Genomic DNA, 20,182 nt, shown 5'->3' with positions numbered 1-20,182 from the left:
GGGAGGGGCCAAGGAGTCCCCAGAAACCACAGAAGACCCCTAGAGAAGGGTGTGGCCTACAATGATTAGCGGGAAAATGTAGAGACCAGCCAGCAGAGACATCTTAGTGCCTTCAAGAACTATCTTGGAGGACTTCCCTGGTGGCACAGTGGTTAAGAATCCACCTGCCAATGCAGGGGGCACAGGCTCGAGCCCTGGTCCAGGAAGATCCCACATGCCGTGAAGCAACTAAGCCCGTGCGCCACAACTACCGAGCCTGCGCTCTAGAGCCCGTGAGCCACAACTATTGAGCCCACACACCGCAACTACTGAAGCCCGCACGCTCTAGGGCCTGCGTGCCACAACTACTGAGCCCGCGTGCTGCAACTACTGAAGCCCGCACGCCTAGAGCCTGTGCTCCACAACGAGAGAAGCCACCGCAATGAGAAGCCCGCGCGCCACAACAAAGAGTAGGCCCTTCTCACTACAACTAGAGAAGGCCCGCACACAGCAACAAAGACCCAAAGCAACCAAAAAAAAAAAAAGAATCATCTCAAAGAGCAGGCCTAGAGCAGAAGAGGCCCACCTACCCTGGAGGGGAGGAGCTGGCCTGGGTGACCGCTCAGCTCACCCACCATGACCCGGGGCTGCCCTTGGGCATCAGCCTGGCCTGGACTCAAGTCCAGTTCCACAACTAACTTGTGTGACTTCAGGCAGGCTGCTCAGCCTACCTCTGTGGACTACCTACACTTCCCTCAACTATAAAAATGGGATTATAATACCTACATCCAGGGTCATCATGGGGTTGAACTTAAACTTTAAGATCAAGTGTTCAAAGCTCCTAGCACACGCCTGCCACGTGGCTAACATTTATTGAGCACTTAGGTTAGCATTATAAACTGAGTTTGGGCTTCCTACAGCAATATAGCTGGGAGACACCTAAACAGAGCTCAAACCAGACTGTCTACATAGTACTTTCTCATGTATGAGTTCACCAGAAGCTCATGGCAACCCCATGAGGAGGCAAGACGGGTAGCCGGTTTGAGAGGTTCTGTGAGAACTTAGAAAGCCAGCAATAGTGGAGCAGGGATTCAAGTGCAGGGTGCAAGACCCCGCACGGCCCTGCCCCTGCCCCACTCTCTGGCCTGGCCTCTCCCCAGGGGGTGGGGACTGGAAGGCAGGCAGGCAGCAGGGAGAAGTGCCTTGGCCCACCGCCAGCCAGGCCTCATGAAAACCAGGCACTCCTGCAGTGTGAGGGAGCTGCCTCAGCCGGTGCCCTGTCCCCACAAAGGTGGCTCCAGGCTCTCAGAGCGACCAGCCACCTCCCAGTGGTTTTCCCACCAGCAAGGCAGGAGCATCTGTCAACCTCCTAAACACCCCTTCAAGTCTATTCCCTGTCTTCTTCCCAAAAAAGGCTCTGAGGCAGCCTGCACATGCACGCGCGCGCACACACACACACACACACACACACACACACACACACGGCTCCGTAATGCAAACAGAGCTAAGGAAGAAAATAAGGGAGGAGCAATTATGTTAGGAATCCAGGTGCACAAAGGTGCTGCCATAGAGAACTGCATTTGGCCTTGAGATTCCCAGTAGACAAGGCTATAAAGGACAGTAGTGAGAACCAAACTCTCGGGTAAAAAGAGGATGCACTCATCCGTGACACCAGCTTGAGGACTGGGAGGACGTCGGTGGCCTGTTCCATAGGCTTTTGATAGTCATACATATCAGATCATACCTTCATTCTAGAAGATAAATAATGGTCTCCAGTGCCTTATGCACACATCCTCATTTTACTTGACATTTTTCAAGATTTGGGGGTGAGGAAGGTAGAGAATTAAACCATTATTTTTTACTAAGCACCTCCTATATGCCATTCATTTGGTTAGCAGTTATTGAACACCTACTATGTACCAAGTTCTATGCTAGGGGCTTCCATATGTATTATTTCAGTAATTCTCATATCCATCCTACAACGCACTGTTATTCTACCCATTTTACTGATGAGGAAACCAAGGCTGAGAGCCAGTTCATTGCTTCTGAACACCTGAGAAGTGACAGAGTTTAAGACAATCCCAGGGCAGTTCCCTGGCCTAGTGGTTAGGATTCTGGGCTTTCACTGCCGTCACCCGGGTTCAATCCCTGGTCGGGAACTGAGATTCTGCAAGCCATGCAGCATGACCCAAAAAACAAACAAACAAACAATCCCAGACCTACCAGCCAAAGCCCACATTTATATCTCTATAGCACTTCCATAGGCCTTGGAGATGGAGAAGATGGAAGAAGTTCTTCCATCCGAAACTCAGAGAGGGGACGCAAACTACCTCACGTCATACAGCAGGTCAGTGACGGAGGAGAGAACAGAGGACAGTGCCCTGAGTCCCCATCCAGAGCCCACAGCCTGGGGTAGGCTGCTCAGGCAGTGGGCACTCCTCTCCTGACAGCCAGCTCTTGTGCTCTCCCAGTGTGGACAGAGGGGGATGGGAGAGTCTCCAACCTCCTCATCTTGCCCCTGACCCTAAATCTGTCAAAGAAGGGAAGTGGGGTTGGAGGCATAATTGAAATTCTGAGCTAAGCCTGCCTCCTTTGGAGGTAGAGCTTCATGAGGCATTTCCAGTTCAGTGCCTTCCTATAAAAGTGAATATAAGTGGAATTTGTATCAGCTCATCACCCCCAGGAGATGTTGGATGAGTTATTTTACCTTTCTGTGCCTCAGTTTCCTCGTATGTCAAATGGAGCATTTAACTAGAGAGTCTCCAAGACTCTTTTCAACCATGAAAGTGTTTGGCTTATGGGAGGACTTCCTTGACAAGACCCACGAGGCCCCCGGCAGATCGCCGGCCGCGCCTCCAGTCTTGATCACACCTGTACCGCCAGCCACACTGGCCATCTCTCAGTTCCTCATACCCATGAGGCCACTGCCCACTTCTGGACTCTTCTCATGGCGTCCCCTCTGCCTGGAGCACTCTTCCCTCTCCTCTCCACCTCCGTAAGACCTTCTCATCCCTCAGCTCCATTCTCTCTCCCCCCATCCTCATGCTCCTGGCCCCGTGGGCCTCTGCTCTAAATGCTCTCCATTGTGATAACATTCATTTAATTGTAGGAGTATTTGGTGGACATCGATGTGAAGATCCACCAGGTAGGAGCCCTCTCTCTCTACACCTGGTGTCCACCGGGCCCAGCACGGAGACTGGCTCACCATGGACCAAATGAATGGGTTTGTTCAGAGGGTCTCCAATTCCCACTGATGTCACCCTATGTAGGCAGGGAGAATACAGGCCATGAGGTCAGGAGAAGTTCTCCACTAGAGGCCCCGCCCCCTCACCCCATTCTATTTTTTTTTTCTTTTTTTGGCCACACTGCAAGGCATGTGGGACCTTAGTTCCCTGACCAGGGATCGAACCCGTGCCCCCTGCAGTGGATGCACGGAGTCAACCACTGGACCACCAGAGAAGTCCTTTTTCTCTCTCTCTTTTTTCCCCCCTTCACCCCATTCTAGAACAGAGAGTCTGAACATCACCTGCCTCCATCCACTCCCCAAGGGTAAAAATAGCTTGTCTGAAATCTGATACCTACCCTCAGCTGGGTCATCTGGAGAATTCCTCCTGCCCCACTGAAGAGCCAGCCAGGGGCCAGAGAGGGCAGGGAGGGCATTTCCTGAATGCTTAACCATTCCTATCTCATCTGATACACAGGAAACATTTGAGGTGTTATCATTGGCAAGGTACACAGGGGACCCAGAGAAGTCCCAAGTCCAAGGTCCCCCAGCTCTAAACCACAGAGCCAGGGCTTAAGTGCAGGCCTCCTGCCTCTATCTACAAGGTAGCTCTTGCCTCATCACCACAAGACTGAAAAGGGCTTAGAGATTGAATACAACTGCCTGCTGGTATGGATGGGGAAACTGAGGCAGTGGGTGCCGTCTGTCCAAGGTCTTAAGTGAAAGGGCCTGAAGTGGGGCAGACCTTGAGTAAGTAATTGAGAAGGTGAGGACAATCCCCATCCCATCTCCATCCAAGACTAGTGAGGGTTAAAGGAGATCCCGAAACTGGGGCACCCGCCTAACTGTGAAGTGCTGCCAGATGTGAGGGAGGCTGGAGATGACAAAGCAGTTGGGCAGGACCAGACTAATCTTTTCCCCAGCAGCCTTCTCACTCCTGGAAACCAGAATGTGGAGATGGGAGGAAATGTATGGAAAGTGCCTTGTAAACCACAGTGGCTCAGCCCTCCTTTTATTCCAGCACTTCTTGAGTCTGCGAAGGGCCTGCCCACAGGGACAGGACAGCCCGAGTGGATCCCCGCCCGCACAGAGCAAGACAGGGGTTACCTGGGAGACACTGCTACACAGAGGGGGTGCAGCAGGGGCCTGAAAACAAGGCAGAACCTGCAGGGACTGGCTGTGTGGGACTGGGATTCAAAGTAGCCTCATCGTCAGTTCTGCTTCTCTGCATTGTTTGGGCACTGTCCCCACAGAGTGTTGCAGAACTATGACCGATGGGACGTGAGCAAGTTTTTAAATGTCTCTGGCCGCAGCTTCCTCTTTTATAAAATTGAAAGGGTAGGTATGCAGGTGAGAATGAAAACAATCGTGCTCCCTTGTTTAATTATTTAATATGTGCCAGGTGTGGTGCTAAGCATTTTCTGTGCCTTTTCTCTTTCAATCCTCACACAGCCCTGATAGTCAAATGTTGTTATTATTCCCATTTTACAGATGGGAAAACGGAGGCTCAGAAAGGGTATGGTGCATGCGCGTGTGCGTGCACACACACACACACACACACATACACCCACACCCACACACACACAGCCAGTAAAGGGCAGAGTTGGGACTTGAACCCAAGTCTGTTTAACTCAAGGGCTGAGTCTGCTTGGGTACTTTGCTGTAACTGCCTCTCTCTTGTCTGACAGGCAGGATAGTTATTGCTGCATCTCAGGCATTAGTGCCAGGCACAGGCCCTTCCTTACCCACACATGCCAGGCAGGGCCCTCAGGGAAGCTCTCTTCCCCATCGACCCTCACATCCTCTGCAGGAAACAGTGATGGGATCAGGAGCTCCTCCCAGCACAGTCCAGGGTCCAGGCACTTGTCCTACTGGATGCTCAAGGCCAGCAGCCTGTGAGGGAGTGAGGTGCCGCCACCAGTGCAGAAACTGCAAGCTGTCTGTCAGCTGAACACTGTACTTTCTAAATCCTTAACTTTGGGGAGTGGGAGGAAACCTCACGGACAGCTAGATAGGCCCCTCTCAGACGCAGGCATGTCCAGCTACCCCTGCCCCTCCACCACTGACAGCTGCCTCCCTGCAGCTTCCTTCCTTGGAGCTGTTTGCCACCTCTCACCCCCTACCTCCAGCAGACCCCAGAAAGGGGCATGAGGGGTCTGCACACAGGCAGTCTGACCCCAAGTGTGACTGGCCCCTCAGGCAAGCCTGGCCCCTCAGGCAAGCCCCTCTGACAGTATCCAGCATGGAACCCACATTCACAGGGAAACCCCACCACGCGAGCCCCTGGCAGTGGGGTGAGCCCTTCAGGATCTGTGAAGAATAGGGTCAGCCTCTCTCTTCATCAGAGCCCTTCAGGCCCTGCCTGCCAGACAGCCAAGGCTGCTGCCTGACACCACATCTGAGTCACCGTGGCAACGGGTGGCCAGGCGATGGGCCAGGTCCGGCCATCCTGCAAGCAAGTCCATTTACCTTGGAGCTGGAAACAGTTACAGGGACCATTTGTCCCCTCCAGGAGAGCACAGGGGAGAGGGAGAGAGAAAGAGAAGAGGGGAGGGGGGAGGAGAGAGGGGTTACAGAGAGAGAAAGAGGGAAAGAAGGGAAAGAGAGAAAGGGAATAGAAAAACCATGAGGTCAAAGAGTAGACGCTGGTAGGGAACAGAGCAAGTGGAAGAGAGGACACACACACACACACACACACACACCGGAGAGAGAAGTGAGGGAGGCAGGAAAGGGGCCCCCTCCCAAACTCCCCCACTGCTCACATTCCTCAGGCTGGAGCTGCTCTCAGCCCTTTGGGATTCTGGCCACAGCTGGGACTTCCTGCCCCAGGAAGCTGGCAGCCCCGTGGCCCCTTGGAGGCCCCAGTCGCTGCTCCAGTCCCTGCAGTCCCCTCCACTGAGGGATGGTGTCTGCCCTCCCCAGCAGGTGGGGCCCCTGCCCCAACCCCTCAGGCAGCACCTACAGGCTCAGTCCCCTGCTTGGTCCCCACACTCCCCCTAGGCCCCAGCTGGTCACCGGTCACCAGTTCTCCCGTCCTCTCGCCCAGCTCCCCTCCCCTCATACAACACACCAACTTCTTTCCTCCAAAGTGTTCAAGAAATCATTCCTAAGCAGAGCAGAGTGGTAAGAGTGGGTGTGACTTCACCCACAGAACGCGTTTCCTTACTCCGCAGGAAGAGTGGGCCTCAGGAGGCCCAGCAAGGGGACACCAACCCTCGAGGGGCTGCTTCTAAGGCCCCGAGTCGCCAGGTGGAAGGCTGGGACCCAGAGCTAGGCCTGGCCTGCTCCATGGCAGGGGCTGCTGAGCTGAGCAGATGCGCCAGTGGTTCTCTGCTGGGCACTCACCATGTTCCAGGGCCTTCCTCGGCCTCAAGCTCTCTGACTACAAGGTGGCCTTATCATTCCTGCCCTAGTCCCACTCCCACCCCCATGTGCCATAAACTGTCTCAGAGGAATCTGAGCCCACAAGAAAGGCTTGTTGAAGAGGTGATGAGCAGGACAGACAGAGAAGAAAGAAAAACAGGAAGGCATAGGGGGCTGGCAAGCGGGACACAGCCTGCATTGGAATCCTGGCACCGCCTCTGTCTCCCTGGATAAACTTAGTCACTTACTTAAGCAACTCTGAACCTCACTTTCCACATCTGTAACATGGGACTAATAATATCATAGTGAGTATTCAATGAGATTATATACAAAGTGCTTAGACCAGGATCTGACCTATAGAAAATGCTCGAAAAGTGTCAGCTCTCCATGTTGTTAAAAAGCCAAGGCATGGGGATTCCCTGGTGGTCCAGTGGGTAAGTCTCCATGCTCCCAATGGAGGGGGCCCGGGTTCAATCCCTGACTGGGGAACTAGATCCCGCATGTGTGCCACAACTAAGAGTTGCATGCGGCAACTAAGAAGCTCGCGTGCTGCAACTAAGAAGCCTGCGTGCTGCAACTAAGAAGTCCGCGTGCTGCAACTAAAAGGTCCTGCATGCTGCAACAAAGATCCCACGTGCTGCAGCTAAGACCCGGTGCAGCCTAAATAAATAAAAATAAATCTTTAAAAAAAGAAAAAAAAGCTGAGGCATTTATATCATTCTTTTAGATTCCATACAATACATAAATAGACTCGTAGACATAGAAAACAAACATATGGTTACAAAAGGGGAAAGGGTGGGTGAGGGAGGGATAACTTAGGAATTTGGGATGAACAGATACACACTACTATATATAAAATAGATAAACAACAAGGACCTACTATATAGCACAGGGAACTATATTCAATATCTTGTGATAACCTATAATGGAAAAGAATCTAAAAGAATACATATATATATATATATATATAGACACAAGAATACATATATATATATATAGAGAGAGAGAGACACAAGAATACATATATATATATATATCACTGAGTCACTTTACTATACACCTGAAACTAACACAACATTGTAAATCAACTATACTTCAATTAAAAAAAAAAAGCCAAGGCATTGTTGAAGGACACAGGAAATCGTCCTAACCAGGAAGGTCCTGCACTGGTCCCTGGGGTAAGAGATCCCCGCTGTGACTGGCCAGGCGGCCCTGGCAGAGCCCATGCCAAGCTTGAGGACGAGGACCCAGGCTTCGGGTGGACAAGAGAGCTGCAGGAAGCTCCCAGTGGTGGCAGACAGGCCTTTCTTGTTTTTTTTTTTTTTTTTTTGCGGTACGTGGGCCTCTCACTGTTGCGGCCTCTCCAGTTGCGGAGCACGGGTGCTCCGGACGCGCAGGCTCAGCGGCCATGGCTCACGGGCCCAGCCGCTCCACGGCATGTGGGATCTTCCCGGACCAGGGCACAAACCTGTGTCCCCTGAATCAGCAGGCGGACTCTCAACCACTGCGCCACCAGGGAAGCCCCAGACAGGCCTTTCTACCCAGGTCCAGGACAGACACTTCCAGGTAAACACGCCAACTGTCTACCACCAGGGCTTCATTTCATCCATGGATCAAGATGTTGAACAGGCTGGAGTCTGTGGTACTCCAAGGAGGCCTCCCATGGATGATCACTCACAGTCTAGTCAGACTCAGCAACTTCTCATCTCCCTGGCCCCTGAAAGGCTCAAGACGCCTTACTAAGGAAATGGCTTCTTGGAATAGAAGGCAGTGATCGCAAGAAACCAGCTCGGGTTCACAGGGAACAAGACATTCCAGGCACAAGGGAAGAGCTCACTGGGGCAGGAATAGACATATTTTGCGTTTGCACAGATCCAGAACATTGTGGGTGCTCAGTAGACATGAGTTAAACTCAACCTGGGAGCTGTCTCCCATGGAGTCCCACATTTGTCTGCTCTGTTCAACTTTTGGTCAAAGGCCTTGAATGAAGACACACCTGGTCATGGATGGCCACCTGAAAGGTTGTAACTTTTAAACATAAAACCAAGCAGATGAAAATGAACATGATTCACACTGTCAGGCTGCATTTAAGTTTTTCTGTTGCCATCACTTTGTTCTATGCTATATGTGTGCTGGCGTGGCTCTAGCTTAATGGTTGTTTATGCAAAAATGGCCTCATGGTTTCCCCTAACCACAAGCACAACAGTGGCAACTCCTGCTGCATCCAAAGGGGGTCCTGTGGTTGCTGAAGGCCTCTGCGGAGGTGAGCGGTGGGGGCAGGAGTGATTGGGTGGCAGGGAAGAGACAGCCTCTAGCTGAGGCACGGCAGGCAGTGTGAGGCCCAGCTCTGTAAGGGGGAGACAGAGGGGACAGGGAGTGGCACAGGACGGACAGCCAGGCAGTAGGGGGGACAGCGAGGGGGCCAGGCTACTTGTGGCTTGGGTGACAGCCCTCTGGCTGCAAATGTGAGGGCTGGCGGGGTCAGAGGACAGGAGGGTCCTGGTAAGGAATAAAACCAAGATCAAACAGGAGTGGACAAGGTTAGAAAGAGGCTAATTCTGGCCGGGGATCAACATCAACATTTTTAAAGACCCAGACTCTCCACTCATGAATAGACAATAAACAAAGGAACGAGATTGTTTTAGGATGAAAAGTACTATAAGAAGAAAAACGGTGGCACTATTCACAATAGCCAAGACATGGAAGCAACCTAAATGTCCATCGACAGAGGAATAGATAAAGAAGATGTGGTACTGTGCTCGCTTCAGCAGCACATATACTAAAATTGGAATGATACAGAGAAGATTAGCATGGTCCCTGCGTGAGGATGACATGCAAATTCGTGAAGCGTTCCATATTTTTCCAACAAAACATTGTGAAGCAACTATACTCCAATAAAAATTAATTTTAAAAAAAGAAGATATGGTACATATATACAATGGAATGTTAGCCATAAAAAGGAAAAAAAGAATGCCATTTGCAGCAACATGGATGGACCTAGAGATTATCATACTAAGTGAAGTAAGTCAGACAGAGAAGGACAAATATTATATGATGTCACTTATATGTAGAATCTAAAAAAAAAAGTGATACAAATGAACTTATTTACAAAACAGAAATAGACTCACAGACATAGAAAACAAACCTATGGTTACCAACAGGGATGGGGGAGGGGGTGAGGATAAACTAGGAGTTTGGGATTAACATATACACACTACTATATATAAAATAAACCACAAGGTCCTACTGTATAGCACAGTATAGGGAACTGAATTCAATATCTTATAATAATTTATAATGGAAAAGAATCTGAAAAAGAATATATATTTATGTATAACAATCCCGTTGCTGTATACTTGAAAGTAACACAACATTGTAAATTAACTATACTTCAATTTAAAAGAATTTTTTAGAAAGAAGAAAAACAGCATATGTGATAGAAAGAGAAGGTGGTGGACCTGAAGGAACTAATTTAGGTTGAGTAATCAAGGAGACTTGTGGCCACGATCTGAATGAATGACAAGCAGGAGAGATTGGGCAAGGTTCTGGGGGCACAGAGTCCCAGGCAGGGGAGCAGAGGGTGCAAAGAGCGCAAGGAGGAACAGGAAAAAGCTTGGCTGCCAGAGGAACAGCAGGGTGGCCAGAGTAGCCAGGGCAGTGTCAGGGAGAAGGGAAGAGACCGGGAAGAGTCCTATGTCATAGGGAAGAGTCCTATGTCACCCAAGGCCTAAGGTCTCAGTGGAGTTTGGATTTTACTCAAGGTGTGATGGGAAAAACTGAAGTCTATGAGTGGGTAGAGAGTGATCTGACCTGCATTTTAAGATCACTCTGCGGGGGACTTCCCTGGTGGCGCAGTGGTTAAGAATCCACCTGCCAATGCAGGGGACACGGGTTCGAGCCCTGGTCCGGGAAAATCCTACATGCCGCGGAGCAACTAAGCCCATGCACCACAACTACTGATCCTGCGCTCTAGAGCCCTGCAAGCCACAACTACTGAGCCTGCGCCCCTGGAGCCCATGCTCCGCGACAAGAGAAGCCACAGCAATGCGAAGCCCATGCACCGCAACGAAGAGTAACCCCCGCTCGCTGCAACTAGAGAAAGCCCGCGCGCAGCAACGAAGACCCAACACAGTAAAAAAATAAATAAAATTAGTAATATAAATAAATAAATATCTTTAAAAAATAAAAAAGATCACTCTGCTGTTGTGTGGGGGCGGATTGCAGGGTGAGAGAGAAGAAGCAGCGAGACTCCTCCGTAGGCCCCTGCAGTCTGAAGAGAGATGATGGACCCAAGAATATGGGAGGTGGAGCCAGCACAACGTGCTGAAGGCTTCCATGTGTGACAGTGAGAGAACAGGAGGTCGTGGGGAGGATCCAGACTTTGGACAAATGGCTGGTAGATGGTGGTGATGGTTACTGAGTTGGGAGAGACCAGGGAAGAAATAAGTAGGGGTGGAATCAAAAATTTTTGAGATCCTATGAAACACTTAAAGAGAGATGTCAAGGAGATGAATGTTCAAGTTTGGAGTCTACTGGAGAAGAGGCTACACCTGGGGACATGAGAATACCTGGGCTTTTAAGATCCACAGGACTCTGCAACCTTGTGGTCAGTCAAAGGTGGCTACCAATTCTTTCCTACTCCTCCCTAGACCCCAGGTTGGGTTTAATCCCCTCCTCTTGAATCTGGATCCCCCTTAGTGACATTTCAACTGGTGATTTTTTTTTTTTAATGTGTTGGGTCTTTGTTGCTACACGTGGGTTTTCTTCTAGTTGCGGCAAGCAGGAGCTACTCTTTGGTGCGGTGCGCAGGCTTATTGCGGTGGCTTCTCTTGTTGTGGAGCATGGGCTCTAGACACGTGGGTTTCAGTAGTTGCAGCACCCAGGGCTTAGAGCACACGGGCTTCAGTAGTTGTGGCACACAGGCTTAGTTGCTCCATGGCATGTGGGATCTTCCCAGATCAGGGATCGAACTCGTGTCCCCTGCACTGGCAGGCGGATTCTTAACCACTGTGCCACCAGGGAAGTCCTTAACTCGTGACTTCTGAGACCAGATCATGAGAAGCCTGGCAGCTTCCACCCAGGCCTCTTGGAACTCTTGCTCTGGTGGAGCCCACTGCCAGGTGGGAAGTCTGACTTCCCACTGAGACCTTCATATGGAAAAGGCCCCATGTGGCTGCTTAGAATGACAGTCCCAGCTAGAACCAACCTTCCGGCCATTCCCACCAAGGGGCCAAATACCAGTGAAGCCATGGTGGCCTCCATAGTCCAGCCCATCCACTGGCTGAACACCACCAAGTAACCTCCATCAACACCACATAGAGCAGAAGAGTCACCCAGCCAAGCCCTGCCCAAATCCCTGACCCACAAAAATCTCAAGATAAAATAAAATGGTTCTTGTTTTAAGCCACTAAGTTTGGGGATAGTTTGTCACACAGTCATAGTAATAGAACAGACATCATCCAAGGAGAGAGCAAAAGAGGTCGGCTGGGAAGGAGGAGCCTGCAAGGGAGCCGGAGAAGGAGCCCTGAGGTGGGAGGAGCACCAGGTCTGGGAGGATCTCCAGGAGGAGGGGCGCCTGCGGGTCCAGGGTCAGAGAAGCTCTAAGGGGGCGAGAGGAAGGGCGAGAGAAGAGCCCATTAGAGTGTATTAGGAAAAGGATGAGCGGAAAGAAGTGGAAGCAGGGACCACAGAAAACTCTTTCAGATTCTTGTGGGAATGGGGAGCAAAGAAACAAGGGAGTATCTGGGAGGGGACATGGGGACAAGGGAGGGGTTCTGTTTGCCTAGAAGCAGGAGAACAAAGAGCTCATTTGTCTGCTAATGGGACAGAGCCAGTTGTGTGCCTGAGAGCCGCCTACAGCACGGGGACTGCCCAAGAATTGCTTTCCCAGAAGCTCAGAAAATCCCTTTTTAGAAATCTATGGCTGCCATTTACTGTGCACCTACTATGTACCAGGCCTAGTTCTTGGGGGTCCTTTAATTCTCAAGTCTGCCCTGAAGCAGGAGCCCTCATTTTATGGTTGAGGAAAAGGAAACTCAGGGAACAGGGAAAGATCCACTAAAAGAAACATGACCAGTAAAAGGCAGAGCAGAGACTGGACGTGGGCTCTTCTGACTCCAGAGCCTGGCAGGGGTGCTGCAGGGGGACCAGTCCTGGAGGGAGATCAGATCCTGCAGCCCACAGGACTTATGAGACAGAACCTGGCACTTGGGAGACCCTCCATCGGTTTCCTCCCTGCTCTCCTGCCTTCCAGGTGATACGGAGAAAGAGCTGGAGGGGAGTGGTCCCTGGCCAGTCCATCCCCCACTGGGCTGTGGGGATCTCACCACCTCCCACCATCTCCATCCCCCCATGCCTCTGCAGAGGGCCTAGCAGGCTCAGAAGTGCCTCCCTGAGAACCAGTCTGAGCAGGGGTGAGACACACCTTCTCTTAGTCTTGCAGCCTGAAAGCTCTACTTTCATCTTCCAAAGTAAGGGCAGGCAGGTGGGGACCAGGTAATTTCAGTCCCAAGAGGCTCTCAGGGTAGGGGTGGAGGAAGCAATGCTGTACTTGCCCCTTCCCTTGCCCTAAAGTCATTCAGTTGGGCCCCTTCCTCTCCCCAGGCCCATGTGTCCCACGTACCCCACTGCTCTCAAAGCCTGTAGGCAGGCCGTCCAATCTCTAGGTAAATGCATCATGACACTAACCTCCTTGGCACAAAGCAGGCTCAAATGACAGGGACCATTATTACCCCCGTGTCCACGTGTTTCGGATGAGGAAACTGAGGCTGGGAAAAGGTAGTTGCTAGCCACTAGCCCAGAACGAGCCGGAGCCTTCTGACTCCAGACCACCATCCCTCCCACAGCTCTGGGGGCAGTATCCCCAGAGGAGGAGAAGAACTGGGTCTTTCCACACCCTCCCTAAGGGATCAAATGGAAATTGAGACTCACCTGGTTTGGCTCAGCCCTGGAGTGTGCTGGAAATCTGAGGCTGCTTTAGGAAGACTTGAAGGCCACTCCCCTTCCAGATGTCTGACCGGATTCCAGGCCTGGGAGCAGGGCCACACCTGGCTGGGCCGCACCCCCAGGGAGGATCACAGCCTGTTCTAGAGGTGGAGTTCAGCATTGCCACCAGCACTGAGCATCCCATTCCAAATGATGGGCCTCCATGTGGCACCACAGAGGTGCAGCCAGCCAGCCCGCTGACTCCCTGGACTTCTGAACAACCAGACAAGGTAAAGCACATACAACCACTTTCTAGACTGTAAAGTGGGTGTACATATGAGGAGATAAACTCCTTGAAAACAGGAGCCAGGCCCATGTCTCTCTAGAGTCCCAGGGCCTCACTATTTTTTTTTTCCAGCTCTATTGAGATATGGTTGACAAATAAAAGTTGTACACATTCAGGTTGCAAAACACAACGTTTTGATATACGTATATATCATGAAATTATTACCATAATCAAGCTAATCAACACATCCATCACCTCCCAGTTACCCTTTTTTGGGGAGAGTGGTGAGGATGCTTGAGATCCACATTCTTAGCAAATTTCCAGTACATAAGACATTATTGTTAACTACAGTCACCATGCTGTATTTTAGGTCTCCGGAACTTATTCATCTTATAACTGAAAGTTTGTACCCTTTGACCAACATCTCCCCTTTCCCACCCCCCATCACCCCACTATACTTTTTTGAGCACCTACTATGTTCCAGGCATTTATATACATTATATAATGGCTTCGTATCCATAATACCACTTAATCCTCACCAAACCCTGTGAGGGATAACTATCTCTCTTGCACAGAAAAGGGAACCGAAACTGGGCTATCTGAGGGCCACGTTGCTCTGGTTGGTAGAGCTGGGATTTTGCTTTTCTCACTACCACAGTTCTTTCTACTCATTCACTAGGCTTCCTCTCCAAAAGAGGTGCTTAATACTTAATGTCTACTGCCATTAATTAATTAATGTCTGATTTGCTGAGAGAAGGTTATTACTATTGAAGAAGGCCCAGGCAGGATACATGTGTTACATGGGCAAGGGGGCCGGGGAGAGACACCTCAAGGGGTTACTGCCAAATGCTCTCCCTCTTCCTTGCAGAAAGAGCTTTTCCCACATCTCACACGCAGGTGCCTCTGCCGGGACCATGCTTCCTAACCTGGAAAAGTTTTCAAGGCTGAGCTACCCCATCACCTCTTCCAGGGAGACTGCCCTGTCCCCTAGGCTAGGAGGGGCCACCTCTGGATTTCCCTCTGTCACAGCCTTGCCACACTGTGCTCTCATCACTGGCTTTTACCACTCTCTGTCTCCCCACCAGCTTGGGGGAACCTGAGGACAGGTCCAGTCTGACTCATCCCTGTGTCCCCAAAATGCCAGACTCTGGTCCTTTCCATCACTGCCCTTGTGCTACCTCCTACCCACAAGGAGGCTGCTTCTGGGAGTGGCAGGAACACACAGGTCTGCAGCCAGGGAGCTGGCAGAGGACCCAGCCAGCAGCACCATCTGTCCCTGGAGGCACAGGACAGAGCAGGCACAAGGCAGAGGTGTCAGTTCCTCGGCTCAGCCAGGTCAGCCCAGGACAAGGCCCAGCTGTAGCTTAGGGTCAGACGAGACTTCGAATTCTCTAACTAGCTCAAAGTGACTCAGTGCCAGAGCCTTGGTTTTCTTAGCTGTAAAGCTAGCTGGATACCAGCAGCCTTGCAGAGCTGTTGGAAAGTTTAAACACACCTGACACTCTGTAGGTGCTCAACAAAAAGCTGGCATTTACCATCTCATCTGACCCACTGACCCTATCGTTAACCCACTGAGGAAACTGAAGTCCAGATGAGACGGAAATAAAAGAACCAATATTTAATGTGGCCAGTTATGTGCCAGGATCTACACTCCTCCAATGTCTTTAACAAGATCTGCAGGAACAGACTTCGTTCACAGATGAGGAAACAGGTCTACAGGGAGTGAAGTGTGTGAGTGTCTCTAAGGCAGTTATCTGGACTTTTACCACTGTGCCGCTCGGACCCACCTGGACCAGGCACAGGTGAAGGGCAGGGGTGCAGCCTCCCCTAGGCCCTAGGAGGTAGAGGCAGGAGGTCAGCCCTGAATCTGCATTGTCAGTGTATGAAGGTGGGCAGAGGAGGCTGGCATGGGGTGAGTCTGGGTGTGAGATCGAGGCCACTTTCTCGGTGGCCAAGACAAGGGCTGGAAAAGGGGTCCCAACCTAGCAGGTAGGGGTTCCGAGTCTCTCGCCAGTGGTACAAGCCCAGGCACATCCTCTCACTTCTCTGTGCCTTGTCTGCACCAGGGTGCTGATCCTATGGCCCACCTCCCTATTGTGAGGGGTCAGAGGTGGATGGGAAAGCAGTGGGGACCTTCATGGCGCTGGAGGAGAGGAACTCTAATGATGTGTTCTCCCGGGTTGCTGAGCTCAGTGTGCAGGGACCGCACACCTTGGCACCAAGACTGGGGACCAGAGAGTCCCCAAAGAGTGCACAGTTTGGTGGGCAGAGCAATAGGGCCCACAGCACTCCAAACCCCAAACCCTGCCTCCGGGGTCCAGGCCCCCAGCCTGCAGCATGTCGTAGCCGTGTCTCAGCCCCTTCCAGCTGCTCTGCCCTCACTCTCTCCATCCCAAGCCACGCCAGCCTTCGCTCGGCAGCTCAGATGCACCAAGCTCCCCCAACCTCGGAGCCCATAAATGAATACTATTCCCTCTGCCTGGAACGCTCTTCCCCCATCTCCTCCCATGGCTGTCTCCTTCTCAGCCGCTGGGTCTCTGCTCAGTTGTCACCTGGTCACAGAGCTCTCTTGTGACCTCTCTCATTATTCTCTAATAGTTCTCTGTTCTCCAGACAGCCTGAGTTTAATCTCAGCAGTGCCACTTACTAGCTGTGTGACCTTGGGCAAGTTACTTAACCTCTCTGTCTCAGTTTCATCTTTAATATGGGCATGGCACCACTATCTACTTCACAGAGTTGTTATAAGGAATATATGAATTAATGCATGCTTGGCACATAGCTAGCATTTATATGACATTTGTTATTACTATTCACAGCTCTTATCACAGATTTTCATTGTATGTTTCTTTGACTACCTTTTCACTGTGTCTCCCTCATTAGCTGTCAGCTCCACACAATAGCCTGGGCTCATCACAGAGTACTCAGCGCTGACACAGGCTAATCCCTGTAGAGGGAACAACTGAGGCCAGTATAACATCCCGAGGAAGCACCATTAATTCTGGGAGCAGCAGGATGGGGGTTTGAAGGGGAATGATGGCTGAGCCAGGTTTGGAAGGATGAAGATGAGTCCTCCAGACTAAGAACACCAAGGCTATCTGCCCATGGCTGAGACTGGGGCTCAAATGTGGCTCCCAAATAGGCTGAAGCTAAGTGTCTGAGTCCCATCTCCTCCTCCAGGAAGCCTTCTGGGACCCCTTCAGCCCCCTCTGAGCTCCCATGGCCGCTCATTTGTCCACAAGTTTTTGTGCTCCTGCTACATGTGAGGCACATTATTTTACGTCTAGGGGTCTCCCTTCCTCCACCACACAGCAGGGTCCTTGAGGGAGCTGGGCCCCTACTTTTCACTGTCAGGACCAGCCTCAAGGTGGTGCACAAACCCTTCACAAACATCCAGACCCCCAGGATGTCAAGGCTGATGGGGACCTCAGAGAACAACCAGGGAGGGGGAGCGCCTGGCCCAAGGTTACATGTCAACGATGGGGTGAAGATGAGATTCTAATCCAGAGGTAGCCAAATGGTATGCCCTAAGCCTCCCCACACTCTGAACTAGACCTTGACTGAGGCTGGCGCCGGGGGCTGGGGAGCAGCACCTCCAGCTGTCCTCGGGTTCAAGGTGAAGCAGGGGGATGGCCACAGGGGGTCAGGAACAACGTGTAAGTCTGTGGGTGTGTGAACACGTGCACAGATGCTCACGTCTGTTTCTGACCTTCAGCCACCCTGTTGGCAGCACTACCCGGTGCAGAGCTTCTCAGGGGGAACTGGGACAAACAGCTCCATCCTCATTCCCAGAGTAAATGAAGTTCCTGGGCCCCCTTGGGAGCTGCCTGGACCAGGCTAGAACTCAGGCAGAGGTTCCCAGCCTCCCAGCCTCCCACAGGGTACCAGCCCAGGAGTGCGGGACTCAGACTGACATCTTGCGTGGGGAAGGAGAAGGGTCTCCACTGAGAGAAACAGGACAGGTGACCCTTCCAGCACCACCACACAGGCACTCAATGCTCCGCCAACCTCCCCACCACCACCCCAGCCTGGCAGGAGGCTCACCATCTCATTCATTCACTCACATGTGCCGGGTGCTTGCTGGGTTACCCAGTGATGGGTGAAAGCAAGAACCATCCGACTCCAAAATGCTCACTGTCTGCAGTGCCATGGGATACTGACAAGGGCCCCCAAACCCTATAAAGCAGGGTATGTGGGTTATCTGAGGCCCTCCTTTAACCCGGTTTTCTTTGTCCCCAGTGAAGAGTTTGGTGGGTGGGTTTGCTTGCTTTTCATTAACAGCAGCTTCCTGTATTCCAGGGGAATTTGGAGAATTCAGGAGGAAACAAGGGGAGCCCAAGGAGATCTGCCATGCAGGCAATGAACCAAAGGTGGTGATCAAGGCTAGTTATACAGATAGAGGGAGGGGGTGGAGAAGAGATGTCTTTATTTGTCTCTGCCCCTTTTAAAAGGCTTTTCCCAAAAATGTCTTCAGAGGATGGTAGCTCTACACCCAGCATAGCACGTCTGCCAGTCAGTCTGTCCCGAACGCTTCTCCATTCCCCAGATCAAAGGCTCCCAAGAGGGACCGCTGAGCACTTGGGTCTGTCTGGTGCCTCAGCATCTAATCTCAGCTCCAAAGTCCCTGTTAGGAGGTTTCAGGGAAACGTTCTCTGCGAGGTCACCTTGCAGAACACCTTTCCAACAGCCCTCATTTGGTCCTGCACGTGCTCTCCCAAAGAGGTCATCGTCCCCAAGAACCTTGGCTTCAGCCTGTCACGCTCACTCACACGCACACCCCTAGCCTGTATCTTCTAGCAGCTCTGTGGCCCTCAAGCCCTGAACTCTAAGAGTTAAGCGCTACAGAGCCACAGAGCTCAGCCGTCAGGCAGAAACCGGCACAGAACTCCATGGGGAGAGACACACACCCCCAGAATAGAATTCCAGACGCAAAGAACTTGCCGAAGATGATTCCACTCAACATAGCCAGCCCTCCTAATGGCCCCTGGGGCTTGTTTGGGGATTGTTGCTTATAATAAACCAGCCCAGGAGTTCTGTGATTTCTCCTTGCAAAGACAGCTAGAAAATGGCCCATGGAAAATGAGAGAGAAGATGTAGGACTTCTGACTTAAAATGGAAACTTCAGTTCTCTTTCGGGATCCCCAGCCTCCAGTCCCCTCCCCTCTGCCCCCAACCCGCCCCCAGCCCACCCTCCATACCCTTCGCAGGTGATTTCCAACATTCTGGATCATCGTTGCCGACACCCTGCTAGCTGTTCGCACCCTCCTCGGAGAGACACTGGTCACCTGAGAGACAGCCCGGCTCCAGCTCCAAATGAAGCCGGCCTGCCTCTCCTCGCACTCCTCCTCCCCGGCTCCCGCCCCTCCTGAGCCAGCCGTTATCAGTTATCACCGTGTCCCGGCCTTTCCTCAGACTGCCCTCGGGGGCCCCCCTTCCCCTAGAGCCCCGCACGGAGGCTCCGTGCCAGCCCGCCTGCCCAGTGCAGAGCACAGAGGGAGGTTGCCAGCTGAGCCACAGCCACGTCAGGGGGCCCTATGCCCACCCACTGCGCACCCAGCCGGACACTCACTGCACCTCCAACCACAGCCAAACTTTGTCACCCACACTTCCAGCCCCTGACATCCTCCCCACAGGGACTCTGGCTCTGGGATGGCTCCCGGCCCCAGCCAGTGACACTGGCAAAACAGGCACCGGCTTTCCATCCGTCCACAAGGGGTCAGGCTGGAAGGTGGCAGGAGTCTGGGGAGCTGCCAGCAGCCTCCCAGAGAGATACCAGACCCACCTGCTAGGACTCTTCACCCTTGAGGTGCCGTCCAACGCTCCAGCCCACCAGCATCCAGCAGCTGTTGGCCAGCGATGGGGCACACCCCCTCACATCCTTAAAATAGGTGGCGTGACTTTTCTAAAAGTGACACCTGCCAAATTCCACCCATCCGCTCCACAGAGTTCATCCCCCTGGGCTCCCACCCCAGCCCCTAAAAGACTAAAAGACCATCAGGACTTTCCCTTCTCCCTCTCACTTCTGCAAGGCACATCGTGAGGCAGCTTTTTTTTTTTTTTTTTTGCGGTATGTGAGCTTCTCACTGTTGTGGCCTCTCCTGTTGTGGAGCACAGGCTCCAGACGCGCAGGCTCAGCGGCCATGGCTCACGGGCCCAGCCGCTCCGCGGCATGTGGCATCCTCCTGGACTGGGGCACAACCCCGCGTCCCCTGCATTGACAGGCGGACTCTCAATCACTGCGCCACCAGGGAAGCCCACGTGAGGCAGCTTTGACACTCACATTGGATTTGTCATGACAAGGCGATAAAATCAAGTGCTTGGTGTTTAAGAAAAGAAGGAGGGGAGTGGAATGCAGGCAGGGGAGCTGGGACGGACAAGTGGATGGTGAATAATAATGAGCACCTCACAAT

The 20,182-nt window shown here is 52.0% G+C and overlaps 1 protein-coding gene across 1 annotated transcript in view; it reads right to left on the bottom strand.

Annotated features, from left to right (window-relative positions):
* Positions 1–19,003, bottom strand: part of ACOT11 (acyl-CoA thioesterase 11) — a gene marked incomplete at both ends in the record, with an annotated part of 43,029 nt that extends 24,026 nt beyond the window's left edge. The window contains one exon of the mRNA XM_082612635.1: positions 18,971–19,003. Within this exon, the coding sequence (XP_082468761.1) occupies positions 18,971–19,003 (33 nt within the window). The remainder of the gene's footprint in view (positions 1–18,970) is intronic.
* Between the last annotated feature and the right edge of the window lie 1,179 nt (positions 19,004–20,182).

This window comes from Mesoplodon mirus, assembly GCF_964341445.2.
Source record: "Mesoplodon mirus genome assembly, chromosome: 3".
NCBI classification, from domain to species: Eukaryota; Metazoa; Chordata; class Mammalia; order Artiodactyla; family Ziphiidae; genus Mesoplodon; species Mesoplodon mirus.
Note: the sequence above shows the minus strand (reverse complement) of the source record. Positions and strands in the feature narration are given on the sequence as shown.